General features: G+C 40.4%; 1 protein-coding gene across 2 annotated transcripts; it reads right to left on the minus strand.

Moving 5' to 3' along the window:
- Positions 1-1,675: 1,675 nt before the first annotated feature.
- AGR2 (anterior gradient 2, protein disulphide isomerase family member) lies at positions 1,676-15,859 on the minus strand. 2 transcript variants are annotated; one of them, XM_008055865.2, is made up of 8 exons: positions 15,707-15,859; positions 12,054-12,199; positions 11,720-11,783; positions 11,555-11,607; positions 10,053-10,126; positions 7,534-7,597; positions 3,830-3,913; positions 1,676-1,962 (listed from the first exon to the last, which is right to left on the minus strand). In XM_008055865.2, the coding sequence occupies exons 2-8, from the start codon at positions 12,190-12,192 to the stop codon at positions 1,913-1,915; spliced, it is 528 nt and encodes a 175-aa protein (XP_008054056.1). In that variant the 5' UTR covers positions 12,193-12,199; positions 15,707-15,859; the 3' UTR covers positions 1,676-1,912. The 2 variants fall into 2 exon arrangements, with proteins under 2 accessions (XP_008054056.1, XP_021566956.1); XM_021711281.1 differs by lacking the exon at positions 1,676-1,962 and having other exon boundaries at positions 3,581-3,913; positions 15,707-15,746.
- Positions 15,860-21,318: the final 5,459 nt, after the last annotated feature.

Here is a 21,318-nt window from a genome sequence, read left to right on the forward strand (position 1 = left end):
CATGTTTACACCTATCGTGATGCTTTTTCCACTGTGCAAAAGTTTTTTTAACTCATCAATTTTGATGTCTTTTACTGCTTCAGCCATTTTTTGTTTCACCTCTTCCACATCCGTAAAATGCTTCCCTTTGAGGACTTTTGTCATCTGGGTAAACAAAAAAAGTCGCTGTGTCAAGATCAGGTGAATAGGGAGGGCGGGGCATGGGGTCCTGCTGTTTTTGGTCAAAAACTGCTGAACACTCAGCACATTGTGGGCAGGTGTGCTTATAAACCACCCATCATGAAATGGGGAAGGGCATTAAAGAAATTTCAAAAAAATAAAAATTGAAATGAAACCCAATGTGGACTCTCACAACAACGCTAGCTGGTACACTGATGCTGATGGGTTCCTAGAACACTTATCTAAAGAGGGAAGCCTGCACCACAAGGGGACTCACCTTCCAAAAAATAATTCCAGGTATTTTGGGGTCCTCTCCTTGCACTATAGAAGAAATTTGAATCACTTAGAAGTTGTCATTCTAAATATTTGTTTAGAGAAGTGAAACCCCTCTTTTTTCTGCCATTAATCCTTGGAGAGCTTTCTACATGCAATAGTTTTACCTTTTGCAGCACATGTAGGTTACCTGCTTATGAGAAGGAAACTGATAGCCTTGTGGTATTTTTGCTTGAAGATGTGTATGTCATTAAATCAACAATATATGCTCACACCTACTAATGATGTCACTTTGAGAGATTAAAAAAAATTGAATATATATTATCTACCCTGGAAAAAATTAATAATGCCAGAGGACTTGTTCAAAAAAGGACCTATCCCAAAATATCAAGCCAAGCAACAAGTAATCAGAATGCAAAGCATTATGTAGACCACCACGGTCCAGGGACCAGAGAAGTCCAGGGAGCTGTGTAATAAAGGAGTTTCATATAATAATAGGTGTGAGATTAAATATGTAGTGAAGAAATTCATACATAGTTCTAATATACAGACAGAATGCTTCCCTACCTGATGCCACACCCTCTCGCAACTTTGCCCAAATATTAGTGACCTCTAGCCTCCACCTTATTGGCACGATGTTACTGCCCTTTGCTCTTTTAGTCAGTCACATGTTGGCGAGGAAGTTAGGAGCAATTCAGACTGGATGTATTCTAGTTTAATACCCTAGAAGCTTGAGAGATCAAATCTGTTGCAAGGCCAATTCTCAGAGTCTCTTCAGGGTGTGTCAGGGCCGCACACGCCCACAGGTTGACCGTTCCTCTGAGTTCATCTTCTGAAGGAGAAAGTTACCTGCCAGAGCCTTTCCCTGAGAGCATTATGTTGGGCAAAACCCGACTAAAATAGAATGACTAAATTAAAGAGAGCATGAGAGTTTCTGGCCAGGGTGGGGAGAGTTGTCACAAATAGCGACCTGATTTTCTTGGGGTGCCCTTCTAAATATTATTTCATGCTGAAGCACATGCTGTTTGATATTTCTGTTGATTAAGCTCATGCCTCCTTTTAGTCACCCAGTAAGAACCTGGATTGCGGTGAGATAACTGTCTAGTCTTCCTCATTTGAACTAGCTTCACCTTGTCCCTTCCTTGAGCATTTTGTGTGTGTCGTATAGTCCTTTTCGGCAGATGGACCAAATTACTTTTCTATGAAAGACCAAGTGGGAAAAAAATCCCAAACTTCAGTTATCACACCTCCAAAAGGATTTATTTCTTAGAAAATCATGGCTCACTATGGTAGTATACACTAACGTTTTCAAGTACACATTCCTTAAACCAAATTTAAAAAAAAAAGTTGTTGTAACATTAGACCATAACCTAGTTAGTATGACCACCAGTGCTTCTGCATTCTCCAGTCTTCTAGAATCTCTCCTGGTTTCAAATCTGAAGGCCTACCACAGAGGGAGGGGCTTGTGGTTTTGTTTTCTTTACAATTCTGTCTTCAGCAACTTGAGAGCTTTCTTCATGTTGTCAAGCACTAGTGGGGATAAAATTAGGAAAGTCAATGCACCATCAGAAATTATGTTACTTGATATAATAGACCCCCAACTTGGATACTCCATGCATTGTTTAATGGGGGGCTTTTAAGTCATAGGGTGAATAGTTGGTAATCCTACTGTCAATATGGCTTTCCTGACAATCCAGTTCTCTAGTGTTGATTCCTTCTCAAATCTTCTACCTACAGCTCCCACTTCCAAAAGAATTCCTTTATAAGCGCCATCAGCAGAAAAGAATTTTGACTGTACAGAAGTAAATTTTATTATTATTATTATTATTATTTGAGCTGGAGTCTCACTCTGTCGCCCAGGCTGGTGTGCCATGGCACACTCACTGCCACCCCAGCATCGACCTGCTGAGCTCTGGCGACCCTTCTGCCTCAGCCTTCCAAGTAGCCAGAACTTCGGGCGCACACTACCATGCCCAGCTAATTTTTAATTTATTGTAGAGACAAGGGCTCGCCAAGTTGCCCAGGTGGGTCTCGAACTCATGGGCTCAGGCAATCCACTCACCTCGGCCTCCCAAAGTGCTAGGATTACAGGCTGAGCCACCGAGCCCAGCCCAGAAGTAAATTTTAAATCATGTTTTTAAGAAATATCTGTTGGTAGGTGTGTGCAGCTACTGCAAATTGTTTTAGAAGTAAATTGTAAATAATAGCAAACTAAGTGCTTTACACATGAGTTCCTTCAATCCTCACAAAAAACTCGGTGAGAACTTTATTTTTACATAATGAAACAGGCACAGAGAGGCTGAGTAGCTTGCTCAAGTTTACACAGTTAACGTGATGTCCACGTGATGGCACTGAGCTCCTTATTCACTCTAACATATTTATTAAATGCCTGCTCTACAAGTCACTATGATGCTACCCATGTGGGCGATCTCTGCCTTTAAAGACTTTAGTCTTATTAGGATATCTGGTATTATCTCGAGAATGGCCAATACTTCTAGGAATGTGTTTCTCCACGTCCCCCAGCAGCCTCTGGAAACACTGCTCATGAACCATGATGGTCTTTCCTGCTGCCCAGACACAGCCTCACTCTCCATCCCAATATGGTGTTGTTTTCTGTGATGATGACAATATATCATTTTGGGGCATTGAGCACTTGGAATGTGGCTAGTGTGACTGAAAAACCAAAGTTTTCATTTTAATTTAAAACTAAATAGCTGTATGGGACTAATCTGAACATATTGGACAGTGCAGTTCTAGGCAGCTGCTACTGATGGACAAGAATTGCTTCCTAGGATAAAACCCAATTTTCTTCCCAAAGGACTAATCAGATGTCACAGCTATGTACAACCTTCCACTTAGGTACCTTACCTGTGGGGGCCCTCTCTCTCTGTCTCTGTCTCTGTCTCTGTCTCTGTCTCTCTCTCTCTCTCTCTCTCTCAGCACCCAGAAGGTAAATGAATATCTCAGTAACTATTTGGATTATCTCTTCTACTGATCTTTAAATTGAGCCTGAGTTCAACTTCAAGCCGGACTAGATTATTTCACCTTTGTTATTTGGAAAAAATTTAAAGTATGCAGATTATTACAACTCTTGCACTCAATTCTGTGATAGGAGTGTTAGTGTATCTAACAGAAAACCTGAAAAGCAGGTAATGTGGTCATAAGAAAAAGATACCTAATCTAAATAATTCATCTGCAATTGAGATAAAGAACAAACAAACCTGGACTGAAAAGAGAGTGTGGTTTGCCTGAGGACACAACGCTATAGGTAGGGTCAAGTGATCCGGGCTTTCTAAGCCAGGCTGTCTCTCATCTTACCCATGTGTTCCTAGTGTTATCACTACAGCAACAGAGATGCTCAACACTTGGACAACATCCAAGTTGAGGTGACACTTACACAGAGCTGTGTCTGAAGGCTCATAAGCATAGAGGCGATTTGAGTATCTTCCAGTGATGTCAGCTCTGACTGTCAGGGATGGGTCTGCAAAGATAAAGCAAGAGGGAATGGAATGGTTTGTTTGCAGGTTACCTTCACCTATTGCCTGAGGAAGCAAAGCCCATGTATCCCTGTCAGATCCACCTGCCCCATCCGCTCTGCCACCCAGTCCCTGGCAGTTATTGACCAACACAACGCAGCCAGCATCAATAGCTGTGCAGTGCTATTTGTGGAAAAGGCCAAGAATCCTGCTGTCCTATTAGAGCAACCTGAAAACAGAATGATATGTATTTGGGTGTGGTGTGGTAGGTTTTTTTCCTTGGTGAAAACATTAACATTGTTTACTGCAAAATTATTGTAAACTCTTGATATGCTTATGTTGTAGTTAACATGTTTCTAGATCATTAGAAACCCACACGCAATACTGATTTTCAAAACAAACTTTTGTTTTAAATAAATAAAAGAATGCAAACCTTTAAACATGACAAAGGCTGAATAAGCATAGTGCCCTCACTATTTTTTTTTACCTTATGCTGCACTGTGTTTTCTCATATATACATATATGAGAAGGAACCCAACCATAAACAGAATTATCATTTGGAGGATAGGCCCCTATAGGCTTTCCCTACCAGGTAAGTATTCTATGAACCCACTGGCATCAGTGTAGCAGCTAGTATTATGAGAGGCGGCATTCAGCTTCAGTAAAAATTTTTGGAGATTCTTTCAAAGCATTTGCACATTTCATGATGGATGATTTTCGAGTGCACCTGCCCACACTGCACTGAGTGTTCAGCAGTTATTGACCAAAATGGCATGACCCCTGTGTCTCACCCTCACTGTTCACCCCATCTTACCCAAAGTGACTTTTTTTGTTGTTTCCTCGAGCTTAAATATGTAAGAATAAGTACACAACTTTTAATAAACAAATTCCATTTTTTGGGTCCCCCATCACCTTTCTCCAAATTTAAGTCCATTTGTCATATTTTATACTTAACTTGAAGTTATCTGATTAATGAGAAAAAGAGTATTTAAAATTAAGATGCAGGTGAAAGGGAAGTTGTAGGCTACAGAGAGGTCTGGAAACCTTGCCTTGAGAGACGTCATTAAAAGAACCTAAGACGTGTCCTGGAAACTACACAAAGAGGACATAGAACCATCTGCATGTTTGCAGAGTCTGTCACTGGTAGTGGAGTGGACAGTCTCTGTCACTTCAGAATGGTGGACTAGCACCAACAGACATAATTTACACGAAGCAGATATACGTTTATTTGCCAGACTTAAGACCCACTATATTTCTGCTTGGTGCAGAGGATACAAAGACATGGTCTAATCTTTGTAATGAATTAGCCTAAGAAGGGCCTTTTAAATACTGGCAGCTCATAACCCTGGCGGTATATTGGAATCATCTGGAGAGCTGCAAAGAACTGTGATGCCTTCGTCCCACCTCTGGAGATTCTGATTTAATTGGCTTGCGGTGTGGCCAGGGTGATTTGATGTTTTAAATACTCCAGGTGATTCTAGCATACAGTCAGTGGAAAACACTGAGCTGGAAGAGCAAGCTGCCTCCAAGTTGGTTCTTGTGACAGAAGAAATAGAATATGGATGGATTAAAATGCCCTTCCACAGAGACACTGTAAAAAGAATTTCTGCACAAGGTATGACTGCGTGACCTAGAAATTCCCCTTCCATGTTAGGATTCCAAATATTCTAAATACTGACAAAACCAAACCAGTAAAATTAGTGTTCTAGTTCAACCTTCCTGTTTTTCTTCCTATCACTTGTTTTTCTTTCCCCTGTTTTTATATATTTTATGAATTACATAGGTGAACCATTCAACTAGAGTGAGCTCTGCTATGCGATAGGTTTTATGATGGACTGTCCCTGAGTCAGCCTGACTTTGGGAAAGCCAAATTCAATGCACTCATTCAATAATTTGACAAATATTTACGGAGAGTCTCCCCCAAGGTCATGCTGGGAATATCATGGTGAGCAGAAACAGACCCAGGGTCTTCTTTCTAGTCTCATAGGGGAAATACTTATCATATAATCACTCAACAAATACAAAGTTATAACTGAGGAAAGTATGACAAATGAGAGCCACATGGTGGCACTAGAGCATGCAGTGGGGACTTGACTGGCTCAACAACTGAGAGAGATGATTGGAACGTTAGGGTGGCTTGGAGGATCAGAGGAGGAAGCGGGAAAAGCTTTCCAGCAGAGGGAAAAGCAAGTGACAAGTGTCAGTGCAGGATGGAGCATGGCTGTTTGTTTGTTTCTGGCTTATACTCCCAACTTTCCTAAAACAAAAACAAAAACAAAAAAAAACAAAACAAAATCCAAAATTTCAGAAAGAAAAATCCAACATACAAATTGAAAGTTTGCCTGATTAAAAAATCAATATGGCCCAGGTGCAGTGGCTCCAGTCTGTAATCTCAGCACTTTGGGAGACTGAGGCCAGAATTGTCTGAGCCCAGGAGTTTGAGACCAGCCTGGGCAACTTGGTGAGACCTCAAATTTACAATATATCAAAAAAATTAGCCGGGTATGGTAGCATGTGCCTGTAGTTCTGGCTACTTGGAAGGCTGAGACAGAAGGATTGCTGGAGCCCAGCAGGTTGACGCTGGGGTGGCCGTGAATGTGCTACTGCACTTCAGCCTGGGCAACAGAGTGTGCCACTGCGCTTCCAACTCAAAAAATAATGATAATAGCCAGGCTCGGTGGCTCAGCCTGTAATCCCATGCCTTTGGGAGGCTGAGGTGAGTGGATTGCCTGAGCCCGCAGGTTCGAGATCCGCCTGGGCAGCGAGACCTCATCTCTACAATAAATCAAAAAATCAGCCGGGCGTGGTAGCACATGCCTGTAATTCCGGCTACTTGGAAGGCTGAGGTGGAAGGATTGCCGGAGCCCAGCAGGTCGAGGCTGTGGTGGCTGGGAGCGGCCACCGCACTCCAGTCTGGGCGACAGAGTGAGACTCCAACTCAAAAAAAAAATAATAATAATGATAATAATAAATATGTGCAGGACTTAGGTATTCTGGAGATTTTATCAATATATTTAAACAGCTAGCAGAGTTTCCTTCTGAGACGTATTGTGGCAGAAGATGAAAAGTAAAAATTAGCAGATAGGCAAAAAGCCTTTTGGTGGAAGTAGGTAGAGGTTCATATTTTCTTTTCTTTTCTTTTTTTTTTTTTTTTTTTTTTGAGTTGGAGTCTCATTCTGTTGCCCAGGCTGTAGTGCAGTGGCACGCTCACAGCCACTCCAGTGTCAACCTGCTGGGCTCCAGCGATCCCTCTACCTCAACCTTCCAAGTAGCCAGAACTACAGTCATGCTCTACCACGCCCAGCTAGTTTTTGATTTATTGTAGAGACGAGGTCTCGCCAAGTTGCCCAGGCTGTTCTTGAACCCGCAGACTCAGGCAATCCACTCGTGTTGGCCTCCCAAACTGCTGGGATTATAGGCTGAGCTACCGAACCCGGCTGAGGTTCATATTTTCTAGCAAAAATACATTATGGGACTTCAAGGAACGTCATACCCTTGCTAGAGCTTCATAATGACATTGACCATGATGAAGTGGCAGGTAAGGGTGGGGAGAACAAAAGAAGGGACATGGCAGTGCTTGTACAATTTTCAGGGTTTGTTTCATCTTATTGTCACTCTCACTTACCAACAAACATGATTCTGGGGACATACTGGCCATCAGGAGAAAGGTGTTTGTCTGTTGTCTCATACTAAGATTTAAAAAAAGAAAGCATCTTTTAGTTTCCTCTTCTGTTATTTTCAAACTTGTTAACACGAGAACGTATCCATGACAGGGCCAGGCACCTTAAAATTTCACAAAGAGTTCATAATATTGATGGGAAAACAAGTTACACGCATGGAATAATTAATGATAGAACAGAATATGGTATAGAGCGTGAGGCAAAGTACTGAATGGGTTTGACGAAGAGCAGAAAGTTTCAAGAAGGGAAAATCTGAAGAGAGTTATAAAGTTTGGGGAGCCATCTTGGACAAAGTAGGAGGATATCAATGAAGGAGAAGGCAGAAATCATTGCTGAAAAATGACAGTGACAAACAGGATTTTCTAGAGTATTCATTTATCTGTCAACTTCTATTTGGAGTGTTACTTATTTAGCAAGGCGCAGTGCTTATTGTTAATAAATCCATGACCTTTTGAGAGATACAGATGGGGAATTAATATTGCCATGCAGAAGCAGTGGGCGCCCTGGACAAGATGCATCCCAGGTTCCCCTGGGACTTTCTGAAGTGGGTAAGGAGGAATCTTAAACAATGAACAGGAGTCAGTCACATGGAAGAGGAGGCCACTCCACGCAGGGGGAAGAGCACGTGAAGAGCTGCGGAGAGGAAAGGTTGAGCGCTGTCTCTTATAGCTAAGTGCTTGGGAAGGCATGAAATATGGGAGAGGCATGAAGGCAGCAGTGAGAGAAGGTTCTAGAGTTGTGTCGGGGTCAGCCCATGAATGGCTTTCCACATCATGCCACAGTGTTTTCATTCAGAAAGAGTCAACTGCCACTGGAGGATGTTAGAAGAGGTACCATGACTCCAATTTGGTCTTTAAAGCAATTACCCTGACTGTCATGTGGAAGTCGACAAGGTTTATCTTGTAGGTGGGGGACTGTTTAGTAATTTGACAGTAAGCTGGCAAAGTGAAAAAGTCGCACACAAAAATAATCATCCTGAGTTTATAGAGAAGTGACTAACAGCAGAAATATTTAGAGTTTAGAAGCATAGAGCTCCTTGAATGTTGGAGGTGAGGAGTGTCCAATCTAGAATAGTGCCACTTTCAGGGGAAACAGGGGTTACAGAAAGAAGTGCTATTTGAAAAGCCTGAACCAAGATGATCCCATCAGTGTAGAGAACAGCATGAGTTTAAGCTAATTGTGAGACATCTGGAAGATGGTTGGATGGACATGTTGGAAGTTGTTGCAGGTTTGGGTAAAATGTAGGAATTATCATTGTGTAGGAATTGAGTAAAGGCAGGTGTAGATGAAGTTATCCATAGAGAATATAAATATGAAGAGAAGTGTGTCAAGTAGAGATTCATTATGTCAATAACATGAAGAGGTAGAAAGAAGAAAGGGAGCCCGTGGAAGGAAGGCAGGGAAGGACTGCTGATGTGAACTGTCTTTAAAGAAACCAAACTGTGAAAAGGAGGGTGGAGCTCAAGAGAAAAGGGATTAGTTAGAGTCATGTTTGCTTGGTTTTAGGCGAACAGAATCATTTGTATACAGGGAAAAGAGCTTGCAAAGACGGAAAGCTAGACAACAGGAGGGAAGTTTAATGGGAATGTACAAAGCTAAAGTATAATAAGAGCTATGACTGGATTTGGACAACTAGAGAGCTGTCCCCCAGGGAGAAGGGACAAGAATTAAGAATGGGTGTCAAGCCCAGTGTGATGGCTTCCATCTGTAATCCCAGCACTTCGGGAGGCCAAGGCAAGAGGATTGCTTGAGCCCAAGAGTTTGAGGCCAATTTGGACAACATAGTGAGACCATGTCTCTACAAAAAAACTACAGGTCTCTACAGGTGGCAAACACCAGTAATCCCAGCACATTGGGAGGTGGAGGCGAGAGGATTGCTGAATTCGGGAGTTCAACACCCACCTGGGCAACATAGTGAGACATCGTTTCTACAAAAAATAAAAAAATTAGCCAGCCATGGTGATGCATTCCCAACATCCTAGCTACTCAGAAGGCTGAGGCCAAAGGATCTCACGAGCCCAGAAGGTCAAATCTGCGGTGAGCTGTGTTTGGGCTACTGCATTCCAGCCAGAGAGACAGAGTGAGATTCTGACTCAAAAAAGAATGGGTGGAGAGAAGCCAGGATTGTAGGAGGATGGGCACAGGAAGTAATTTGAAAACTACAAAAATTTTCCAATTATTATAGCAAAATGGGAAACAATATTTCCAATGATTATAGAAAATCCTGACCCCAGGGGAATATTTTTCAAACAACCTAAGACTATTAATTACTAAATGAAAATGGACATGCCAGATAGATTATTAATAAAATGAAATATCATTTTTTTCTCTCTAATCTATGAGATGGGATATTTGGAAGACATCCCAGTTAATGCGTATGACTAAGATGTTTGAGAAAAATAAATCATCCATTTCCACTAATGAGCCAGGGGGAAATATTAGTGATGATGGGAAGTAAACTTACAACTAGATTGAGGAGGACAAACTGCTCTGCCAACTTCTGGATTTCTTTATTTTCAGCAAACACTTTCTTTAAAGCTGTAATATAAAGAAAAGTCATTAAGTATACATCTTAGCCTTGGTTAAAACCACTGTTCTCAGCTATATTTTAAATTGGATTGTGTTTTTAGATATAATAGTTCATTTTTGGTCAATCAACAAATGATGAGTGAAGTAATATCTATGGCATTGACTATCTCTGCTTTTTATTTTCATCCTTTCATTTTTTTCAATTCATTTAATGAATGGCTACTATGTGGTAAGCATAGTATTATGCACTGAAGTTCATACAGTGAATAAAAAAAAAAACAGGAGCATTTTTCATAGAGTTCAAATGCCTGTGTGGGACACAGACCATGAACGAACAAATAAATAGATAATTTCAAGAGGAGATACATGCTTTGAAGAAATATAAAGCAAGGCAAAGGGTTTAAGAAGTCTGGAGTGGTCAGGGCAGATCTTTCTCTGAAGGTAACATTGAAGGAAGGGAGTGATCCATTTTGGGGGTAGATCACGAAGATTTTGGGGGTAGGTCTCTAAGATTTGGGGGTAGGTTACTAAGATTTTAAGGATAGGTCACTCAGATTTTGGGGGTAGGGCTCTAAGATTTGCGGGGGTGGGTCACTAAGATTTGGGGGGAGGTCACTAAGATTTTGGGGGTAGGTCATTCTAGCCTTGAGGTGGAAATGAGGCCAGATGTGTGGGGAACAGCAGGAAGGCCAGGCTGGAGAGAGTAGAGGCAGCAAGAGAAGATTGGTAGGAAAAGAAAGACAGCCATTGGCCAGATCACATCAGCCTTGTAGGCCATGGTCAGGAATTTGGATTTGATTTTACTTGTGGTAGAGATGCCACTTGAGCACGGAGTGATAGGATCTGATTTATATTTAACAGCCTCACTCTGGCTTCTGAGTGAACTTGCTGTAGGGCGATCACTCTGGTGCTGTTACAGTAGGCTAGACAAGATCTGATCACGGCTCAGATCAGGGCAGTAGCACCGATGCAGTAGGAAGTGACTGGATGTGGGCGAGACCAGTTACATAATGTATGGGGTCCAGTGCAACATGAAAACATTGAGTCCCCTGTTTTTTAGGACAGCGACAGCAGAGTACTGAGTCAAGGGTGGGAATCATCTATGTTGTGGGCCCTGTGCGGCTGCACAGGTTGCATGCCCATGAAGCGGGTCCTGGTTTGCAGTTACATTTTAAAGGGAAAGCCACTAATTGCCAACGTATTGGATGTGAAATATATGAGAAATAAAGAAATTGCGGATGAATCCTAGAGGTTATTTTTAAAAATATGCACCAATGGTTAACACAAAATGTGGAAATATTTAAAGTTACCTTAAAATATGCTTTTACTACAAAAAATATTATTGATCTATTCACATGTGCTAGGTTCTAAAGATACAAAGATGAATAATCTGAACCTTGTCTCTAAGACTAAATCATATTTACAAGAATAAATTACCTTGACTGTGTGGGCATTCGTCCAAGTGGTGAATAATCATCAAGGGTTTGTTGCTTTAAGAAACAAAGAGATTGGGTATGTTTTAATGAGTAAGATTTCATCTAGAGGTCACTAGATGGTGCTCTTGAGAGCTTTGAGACGGCTCTGTGTCACCCTCATCTTTACCTTGTCTTGGATTTGTATAAAGCTTCCTCATATGTCTGAGTCCAGATGAGTTGATCACCCCAACCTGGAGCAAAATGAACCAAAGTATATTTAAAACTTTTAGAATTTCAGATCCAGAGCTGTTGAAAAGCAATGACCAAGGCAGGGATAAGTAAATGCTCGATACTAAAGAAGAAGGAAAATGTCTAGAGAAAGTAGAAATAATTATAAACAGTGATCAGTCTAGAAGGAACCCATGCCAAAATATGCTCAATACACAAGTTTCAATACCCGGAGTCAAGAAATCTTTCCTGACGAAGTAGCAGCTGGAAGCCAACAAGAAGCAGACTCCTACCTCTGGAGAGGGTCTGGGGCAGTTTGGGTTGCGAGTCCTTTGTGTCCTTTTTAGCTCCAGGCTTGACTGTGGTATCTTTGGCCAGAGTGTAAGAGAGAGCCACAAAGAGCAAAAACGCTGACACTGAAATTTTCTCCATGGTAAATCTGATATGGAAAGCAAACAGAAATCAATACTACAAAAAGGAATTAGCAGTCTTTGAGACCTGCATCACAACCACGGAAAATGACAGAAACTAAGGTTGAACACATGAGATTGGAGTAAACAGCCTCCTTCCTTGGGACGTTCCTGAGGATACAGATGCTCTTTGACTTTACAATCAGGTTACATCCTGCAAGTCCCTCGTAAGTTGAAAATATCATAAGTTGAAAATGCATTTACAGCCATTCCCCCTTTTCCATGGTTTTGCTTTCAGTGGTTTCAGCTACCCATGGTCAACCATGGTCTGAAATAGGTGGTACGGTGCAGTAAGATGTTTTGAGAGAGAACCACATTCACATAATGTTTATTACAGTATATTGTTATAATTGCTCTATTTTATTATTAGTTGTCAATCTTTTGTGGTGCCTAATTTATAAATTAAACTACCATAGACATGTATGTATAAGAAAAAATAGTATATATAGCATTTGGTACTATTCATGGTTTCAGGCGTTCACTGATGGTCTTGTAGCACATCCCAATAGATTAGGGGCGACCATTACAATGCACCTCATCAGCTGGACACTATAGCTCAGCCTAGCCTACTTTGAATGTGCTCAGAACGCTTACATTAGCCTACAGTTGGGCAAAATCAACTGACAGAAAGCTTGTTCCATAATGTTTTGAGTACTGTACCGAAAGTGAAAAACAGAATGATGTTCTGTTCGAAGTATAGTTTCTACTGAACACGTGTTGTTTTTGCACCATCATAAAGCAAAAAAATTAAGTCAAACCATTATAAGTTGAGGATCATCTATACATAGCATGGATCTCTCTCCCTCTCTCTTTCTCTCTTTTTCTCTCTCTATTGATCCACAAAGATATAAAGATGTAGATCTCAATAAACATAGATAACTAAATAGATGCATATACTCATATAGCTAAGAAAATTCACATTTAAGTTGAATATTTAAAAATAGTACTGGAAGACACCTTAGGGGTTACCACCTCTACTCCAACCTTCCCAGTCCAGAACAAAGGCTTCTGGATTTTGCTATTTTGCAGTGCTGGCTCCTGTCTTCCCTCCCTGAAACAATTATCCTAAATATACACACTTCTTTAACCTTCCGTCAACATGAGGACATTGCCAATGAAGAATGAGCTGGGGTTAAAATAATTCTTTCTTCCATTGAGAACCTGCCAACTTTGTCACTTAACTGAAGACTTACACCCACATAACACTTCCCCTAGTGTAACATTTACTCAAATTCTGTATTAGGTCTGAATTGACTAAGACACATCAATGTCAAGTTCCCTCCAGTGAACAATTATTTGACTCTCTGTGTGGGCCTGTATAGGCAGGTAGTTGCAGAGCAAGCACGTTAGCGCACAAAGGTACTTGGTTAGATTCATAAAACAGAGAGATAAACCCCATGGGTGCCTCTTTGTCAAGTTCTTTTTTCCTTCTGGTATTCCACAGTTGATTCCTGGGAAAAGCTGAAGCCAATGCCTCTGAACAGGGAAGTGAATGGCAAGATAAGTTACATGAGCGAGGAGGGAGGGAGAGAGGGAGCTGGCAATCAAAGTGAGTTGCAGGAGCATATCACTAAGGTTATCGGGGCCATAACATGGAAAACTGGGATTCTGGTAATGCCAAACCCTAAAACTGCTTAAAACGAAACATGAAACTATCATATATATTGGAGTAAGTTTTGAATTAAGTCAATATACAAAGGAAATGGGATGGACTATCATGGCTTTTTTTTGTTTTTTGAGTCAAGTCTCACTCTGTCACCCAGGCTAGAGTGCAGTGGCACAATCACAGCTCATGGTCACCTCAACTTCCCGGGCTCAGGCGATCCTTACACCTCATCCTACTGAGCAGCTATAGAAGTGTGCTACCTTGTCCAGCTAATTATTTTGATTTTTTTTTAGAGACAGGGTCTCACTATATTGCTCAGGCTGGTCTTGAACTCCTAGACTCAAGTGACCCTCTCGCTTCAGCCTCCCAAAGTCCTGAGATTACTGGTGTGAGGCACCAAGCCCAGCCTAATTGCTTACTATTTTTAAGAGGGAAGTTTCTCATGATCAGAGAGCTCGATTGAAAAACTTTGCTAAGCATTAGCTGATTTTTTTTAAAAAAGGTATTGATAAGTTACCAAATCCAGATGAACTTTATTAAACTAACCACTTATTATCCAAGTCATAGTATGTAGCCATAGTATGTACTCAAAAAGGCACAAGCAAACACAGGGATATGGTTTCTTCATTTTCTATGCACATAAAAATGCGGAAATGCCAACAACAATTTTTGTCTTCTAGAGTGCTACAAAAACAACTCAAGTGTATACACTCACCCCTCTTAGTATAAAGATTTATTTTCAATGTTTAAAAAAAATCAAAAATGTATATGTGAAACTAGTTATACTTTTGGAATATTAATTGGTTCAGAAATATATAATGGCAAGTAACTAAATATATCAAGAGAACTTTGATTTTGTATTTTATTTACAATAGCATCTATGTATAGTGAAAACAATAGTAAATGGTGGCAAAGCATTTTATTTATTTAGTTCACTGACAATTCTTGCTGTATAAGTGGCTATTAGGATCCCTTGCAATAGCTCTATAGATTACAGGTTGGAACTATTGAACTATTGCTTGTGTTTTATGGCAGAATGACTCAAGGAAGGTAATATAACTTCTGCTGTACAAACATCCTGCTCTAGGGTGACTTTCTGAGATTCACTATTGAGTTTGCAAACTTCCTGCATAAACCATTTTAAAACACAATGCTAAGCATGGAAGTTGGACACACACACACACACACACACACACACACACACACACACACACACACAAACTCTGTGAAGCTGGCACTTTTCAGTGGCCACTATATCCTTGTCCTCTTGTCGTTATCAAAGAACAAACTTGCAGGATGTTTCTCTGTCCCTGTCCTTTTAATCCTTCAGGAAAGCAAACAGCTCTCCCCTCTTACAGCCTAGCCCATGACTTTAATGACTGAAGAAGCAACAAGAATATCTTTACACTAGACAGAAAAAGAAACTGCTTCCTGATATGCAGGAGTGTATTCCAAGCGGGTCATCTGAGCTGAGGTGTCACAGTTAAGGAGTATGTGGGTCTTTGCTTTAGCCAGTGGGAGAGATACAAGAGTGTTAAGATGGTGACTGAGATGAAAATCCCAGGGCTCTGTCCCAGGCTTGAAAACTCCTAGGGTTCAGCTACTCTGAAACTTCGTCTCCTAAAGGAGAAAGCATTCATTTTAACTAGCTCAAGAAGGTAATAATCTACCAGCCCTAGCCAAAGACAGATCCCAGTAAGGCTTTGGTAGAAATTTCATGATTCCTTCTCTCAATCCTACTTCATTGCCCTGGGAACCCTGCACTTCTCTGTTGATTGACTGCAACTTCACAAAGCAATCAGAGGCCACAACTCACTCCAACAAGTGCCTCGCACCGTTGTTGTCAGATCCTTACCTGCTCCACACCCACCTGCTTGTGTGAGCCGGCGGCCAGGATGCGGTCCAAGCTTCTGAGTGTGCCCGCACTGCTGAGCCTCTATTTATGCACCAGAGCACACCTCAATCCCACCCACTAATCCTGTATTTACAGGTTGCTAACTCGGAAACGAACCTTGCTTTTCCCAAGCGATTGATTGTCTTCCCTGGATTAAAGAGCTCCTTGTTTTTAAAAATAACGTTGCAAAGGGTAAGCTTTTCAGTCTGCATGTTTTTAACTGTTTGTGAAAGCTTATTGTTAAAGAGATTTGGAAATGTGGGCAGAGTTCCAAATCCAGGTAGACTTTGAATGAAGACATTTGATTTGCCTGAAGGCTGATTTGTCTTAATGTGATTGGATGGAGTTTGCAGATTGTAGATTTTTTTTTCTCCCCCCTGGGCAGACTGCCTTGATTAAGTTGAAAACACAAGAGATGATTCACAATTCTAACCATCACAGCCATATAACCCGCCGTTCTCCATTATGATAAAAATTATTTTCCACGTTACACTTACCTTATCCTGTCAAAAAAACTACCTTAACTACATGTGTGAAAAAAATACAAATCAAGTTATCCATATAATATTTCAAAACTGAAGAACTTATTGGAAAAAGGATAGCCTAATACAATGAGCTTGTAATAATTATCTTGCCGTTGAATATATGCAGCAACTTTTCTCCAGCAACTTCAAAGGTATTTCACAGATATTCTCTTATTTACAGTTAAACGTTCCTGCTAGGCACGCAAGAAGTCACTTATCCCTTTATTCAGACTTGGAAAGTAAGTTCTGAAACTTTTTTTTTCACTCAAGGTGGTTCAATTACTCACTGAGAATTTTATTGGAACTCAAGTTTTGTGTCAGAAAATTTTAATCTTGTATTTTGTGCATGAAACTATGTGCAATTCTTAAAAGCTCAGAATGGAGAAATCTTTCATAAAAGAGAGTTAAATCATGGAATGCCAACTCCATAGAAATAATTTTTTTAAATGGGTTAAGATTATACTATTTGAAAACATTTTCAAGTATGTTTTTTTTTTTTTTCATTAAAGCTTTGACTTCCGTGGACAAAATAGTGAGTCTCAAAATATTGAATATTTTTTCAATTTTTTTTAAGATATGGGGTACAATTTAGGATTAGTTATACAAGTGGTCATCATACAGATAAAGTTTGGGCCTCCCTTTGGTCCCCACTTTGCCTGGTTTGAGAACAGGTACCCTTATTAATGTTATGTGTCCCCTCCCTCCTGTGGCAGTGTCCTGCTACTGCCAATTTCTTTCTTATAGTATTATGATAATTGTTCAGGGTCAGCTTACGAGTGAGAACATGTGGTACTCAGTTTTTTGTTTTTGTGATAGATTGCTGAGTATTATAGACTCTAAATCTATCCAAGTTGCTGTGAAGTCCATATGTTTGTCCTTCATTATGGTTGCATAATATTCCATCTTTTTTTTTTTTAATCTACCACTTTTTTTTTTAATCCAGTCCAGTTTTGATGGGCAACAAAGTTGGTTCCATGTTTTTGCTGTTGTGAATAGTGCTGCAATAAACATGCGTGTGCAGGTATCTTTTTGGTAGTGGAACTTGAGTTCCTCCGGGTGTATTCCCAGTAGGGGGATTGCTGAGTCACATGGAAGGTCAATTTCTAGTTCTTTTAGAAATCACCACACTGTTTTCCACAGAGGTTGAACTAGTTTGCATTCCCACCAACAGTGTAGAAATGTTCCCTCTTCTCTGCATCCTCACCAGTATCTCTTGTTTTTGTTTTATCTTCTTTCATTCTAAGTGAGTTTACAGAGATAATTTTTGAAGGTGTTGGATTGAAAATAATGATTTCAGCTAAACTCTTAAAACTTGAAAAGTTCTTATATAGACCCTTAGAATATTCACTCCCTCATTGTGCAGATGAAAAAATATCAAAAATTGATTTCTTAGGGTCCCACAAATAGTTTAGGGCAAAGCTGGGACCCAAGCCCAGGAATCTGTAGTCCTTGATCTATGGGGTGAACAGTGGGTGGGATTTGGGATTACAGAAGTGTCGTGCATCCTGCTTCTTGGTGCACACTCATTGGATGAGCTCAGAGATGTCATTTTACATCTCTGAAACTTGTTTCCATCTATAAAATGGGGATAACAGTATCATACATGACTGATTTTTAATACAGTAGATCAATATACCAGCAGAGCTAGATTCTTCTGAGACCTCTTGTTGGTTTGTAAATGTTCATCTTTTACCTTGTGTCTTCACATGGTCTTCTCTCTGTATCTGTGTGTCATAATTTTCTTTTCTGATAAGGATATCAGTCATAGGTATTAGGGTACAGCCTAGTGACCTGTTTTAATTTATTCACCTCTTTAAAGACTACTTCTATACATAGTCTTATTCTTAGGTTCCAGGGATTAGAACTTCAGCATATAACCTTTGGGGAACACAGTAAACTTGGTAATTAAAAACACCTCTGAATTGTTATAATCAATTATAATTATCTAATAATTATTTTACTGTACTCCTGTGCCTAATCTCATGCCAGTAAAAACTCAGTGTTTGTCATAGTGGCTAAGTTATGGCAAGGAGGAGGTAATTATTAGAAAATATTCCTACACATGCTATGCAGCTGAAGAATTTTTGGTGTGGAGTTAGGGCTTTGGAGATGGTACAAGTATGCTTTGAAGCTGGGCTCTGTGGCTCAGCCTGTAATCCTGCGCCTTTGGGAGGCTGAGGTGAGTGGATTGCCTGAGCCCGTGGGTTCGAGACCCGCCTGGGCAGCGAGACCTCATCTCTACAATAAATCAAAAAATCAGCCGGGCGTGGTAGCGCATGCCTGTAATTCCAGCTACTCGGAAGGCTGAGGCGGAAGGATCACCGGAGCCCAGCAGGTCGAGGCTGCGGCTGCTGGGAGCGGCCACTGCACTCCAGTCTGGGCGATGGAGTGAGACTCTAACTCAAAAAAAAAAAATAAAATAAAGTATGCTTTGAGACAAATGAATGGGGGATTGTCCTTAAATGCTATTAAGTATCATCACTATTAACAGTGATGTCACTTGATCAGTCTTTTGGATGTGCCCGATATGGGAAGAATATTTTGGTAAATATTTCGGATAATAACTGAGAAGAATTTCCCTGAGTACAATTTGATAGTTTAGCACATAAGTATCATGTTTGATAAGTAAAACTAAGCTTGTCACCAATGACCCTAATATCAGTCATAGTTAAGTGAATATCTTTGTGTTTTAAACATTTGTGTCATCATAATTTTAGTCTTTTACTCAAGTATTGTAAAATGTGTTATTTCCCATTTTTGAGTAAAATCTGGAGACTTACAACAATAATAACTAGCAACTATTGAGTATCCAGTATGTGTTGGGTAGTTGACTCTATTATTTCATTTATTAATTCATTCATTTCTTCCAAATATTCATCAACTCTATGTAGCAGATATTATGCCAGATATTAACAATATAAAAATGAAGAGGACATGGTCAATTAATGAGGTAGCCAGACACATACATAGATAATTGCAATTCAGAGCAGTAGGCTATGCTATGGAGAAAACACATAGACGTTGACAACATTGTCCCTACCCTAAAATTACTTACAATCTGGTTAAAGAATTAAGACAGAATCACACTAAAAATTAACCATCCACATAAGAATAGCATTCAATAAGGTACAAGTAAGTGGTATAGACATTAGGTGTTATTATTTGTCAGAAGAGACAGAGATTGCTCTACACTAGAAAGCTCAAACTGAAAAAGATACCTGCACACGCATGTCTATTGCAGCACTATTCACAATAGCAAAAACATAGAACCAACCATGCTGCCCATCAAAAGTGGTTTGGATTTTTAAAATGTGGTACATACACATGGGGGAATATTATGCAGCCATAAAGAAGGGCAGAATTATGAACTTTGCAGCAACTTGGTTGGACTTAGAGTCTATAATACTGAGTGATCTATCACAAACAAAGCACTGACTGTCACATGTTCTCACTCATAAGCACACCCTGAACAATTATCATAATACTATAAGAAAGAGATTGGCTCGCCGGGCTCGGTGGCTCAACCTGTAATCCCGTGCCTTGGGAGGCTGAGGTGAGTGGATTGTCTGAGGCCGTGGGTTCGAGACCTGCCTGGGCAACTTGGCGAGACCTCATCTCTACAATAAATCAAAAAATTAGCCGGGCGTGGTAGGCGCACCTGTAGTTCTGGCTACTTGGAAGGCTGAGGCGGAAGGATCGCTGGAGCCCAGCAGGTAGAGGCTGCAGTGGCCGGGAGCGGCCACTGCACTCCAGTCTAGGTGACAGAGTAAGACTCCAACTCGGGGGAAAAAAAAAAGAAAAAAAGAAAGGGATTGGCAGTAGTGGACACTGTCAGGGGAGGGAGGTAGGACACACTTCACCAATAAGGGTAACTGATCTCAAACCAGGTGAAGTGGGGACCAAAGTGAGACCCAAACTTTATCTATACAATAACCCTTTGTATACCTAATCCTGAATTATACCCCACATTTTTAAAAAGAAAGAAAGAAAGAAAGAAAGAAAGAAAGAAAGAAAGAAAGAAAGAAAGAAAGAAAGAAAGAAAGAAAGAAAGAAAGAAAAAGCAAGCTAGCTCAAATTGATGGTAGAAAGTGAGATTTCCAAACAGTGATATATTTGCAAGATATATTTGTGGGATATTTAAGGCCTAGCCTAGCTGAAATGAAATCTGGGCAGCTTCTAGACAACAGGGTTGGAAAGGTATTTGGGAGCTATTTGCATGGGGTCTTTTACACCCTTCTGTGTCTAGACTGTACCCTCAAGTGGAAGCATATGGGAGTTACGAGTGAGAGCTGTATATTCAGACTTGTTTGAGTTTGAATCTAGCTTTATAACTATTAAATACTTTATTAACCCAGGCAAGTTACTAACCTCTCTGTGTTTTAGTCATCTCACTGGAAAAGTGGGGGTACGCCTGGGCAGCGAGACCTCATCTCTACAATTAATCAAAGAATCAGCCGGGCGTGGTAGTGCATGCCTGTAATTCCAGCTACTTGGAAGGCTGAGGCGGAAGGATCGCCGGAGCCCAGCAGGTCAAGGCTGTGGTGGCCGGGAGCGGCCACTGCACTCCAGTCTGGGTGACAGAGTGAGACGCCAACTCAAAAAAAAAAAAAGAAAAGTGGGGGTAGTAAGACCTACTTTATTGGATCTATGGTAGGTTATAGAAGACAATAAAGTCCTAAGAATGGTATATAGCATATAGTAAGCACTCAGAAATATTAGTTATTAATACAGAATGTATCACTTGATTTCTGGATTATGATTGTTCAGATCTCAGTCTATTCTATGATAGCAGAATATTTGATTACTCTTTGACTATGCCTATCACAAGGATTTAACTTTCAACACATATTTATTGGAAAAACTAATTTTTCGTCATAACAGCCTCTCCAAACTTCATATTTTCTTTCAAAAAATAAAGAAATAGGCTCAGACGAGTGGACATAATTAGTCTCAAGCCACAAAGCTGATGAGTAAAGACCCTAAATTTCCCATAATGGCTGATAATTAACTTAGTATTTCTTTCAGGCCATCATGCTGCCCTCTGATGTCAGGAAGTAATGAGAT

The sequence above is a fragment of the Carlito syrichta genome, unplaced genomic scaffold, assembly GCF_000164805.1.
Source record: "Carlito syrichta isolate Samal-C Ts95f unplaced genomic scaffold, Tarsius_syrichta-2.0.1 Scaffold301993, whole genome shotgun sequence".
Taxonomy (NCBI): Eukaryota; Metazoa; Chordata; class Mammalia; order Primates; family Tarsiidae; genus Carlito; species Carlito syrichta.

Bases quoted from the DNA above. Each gene is read 5' to 3' on its own strand.
- AGR2 (XM_021711281.1), bottom strand. From the start codon at position 12,192: ATGGAGAAAATTTCAGTGTCAGCGTTTTTGCTCTTTGTGGCTCTCTCT. The intron at 11,608-11,719 runs GTAAAGATGAGG...TGTTTCTTAAAG, and splicing joins TTATACAAATCCAAGACAAG to CAACAAACCCTTGATGATTA. The intron at 10,127-11,554 runs GTAATTTATTCT...TTTATATTACAG, and splicing joins CGAATGCCCACACAGTCAAG to CTTTAAAGAAAGTGTTTGCT.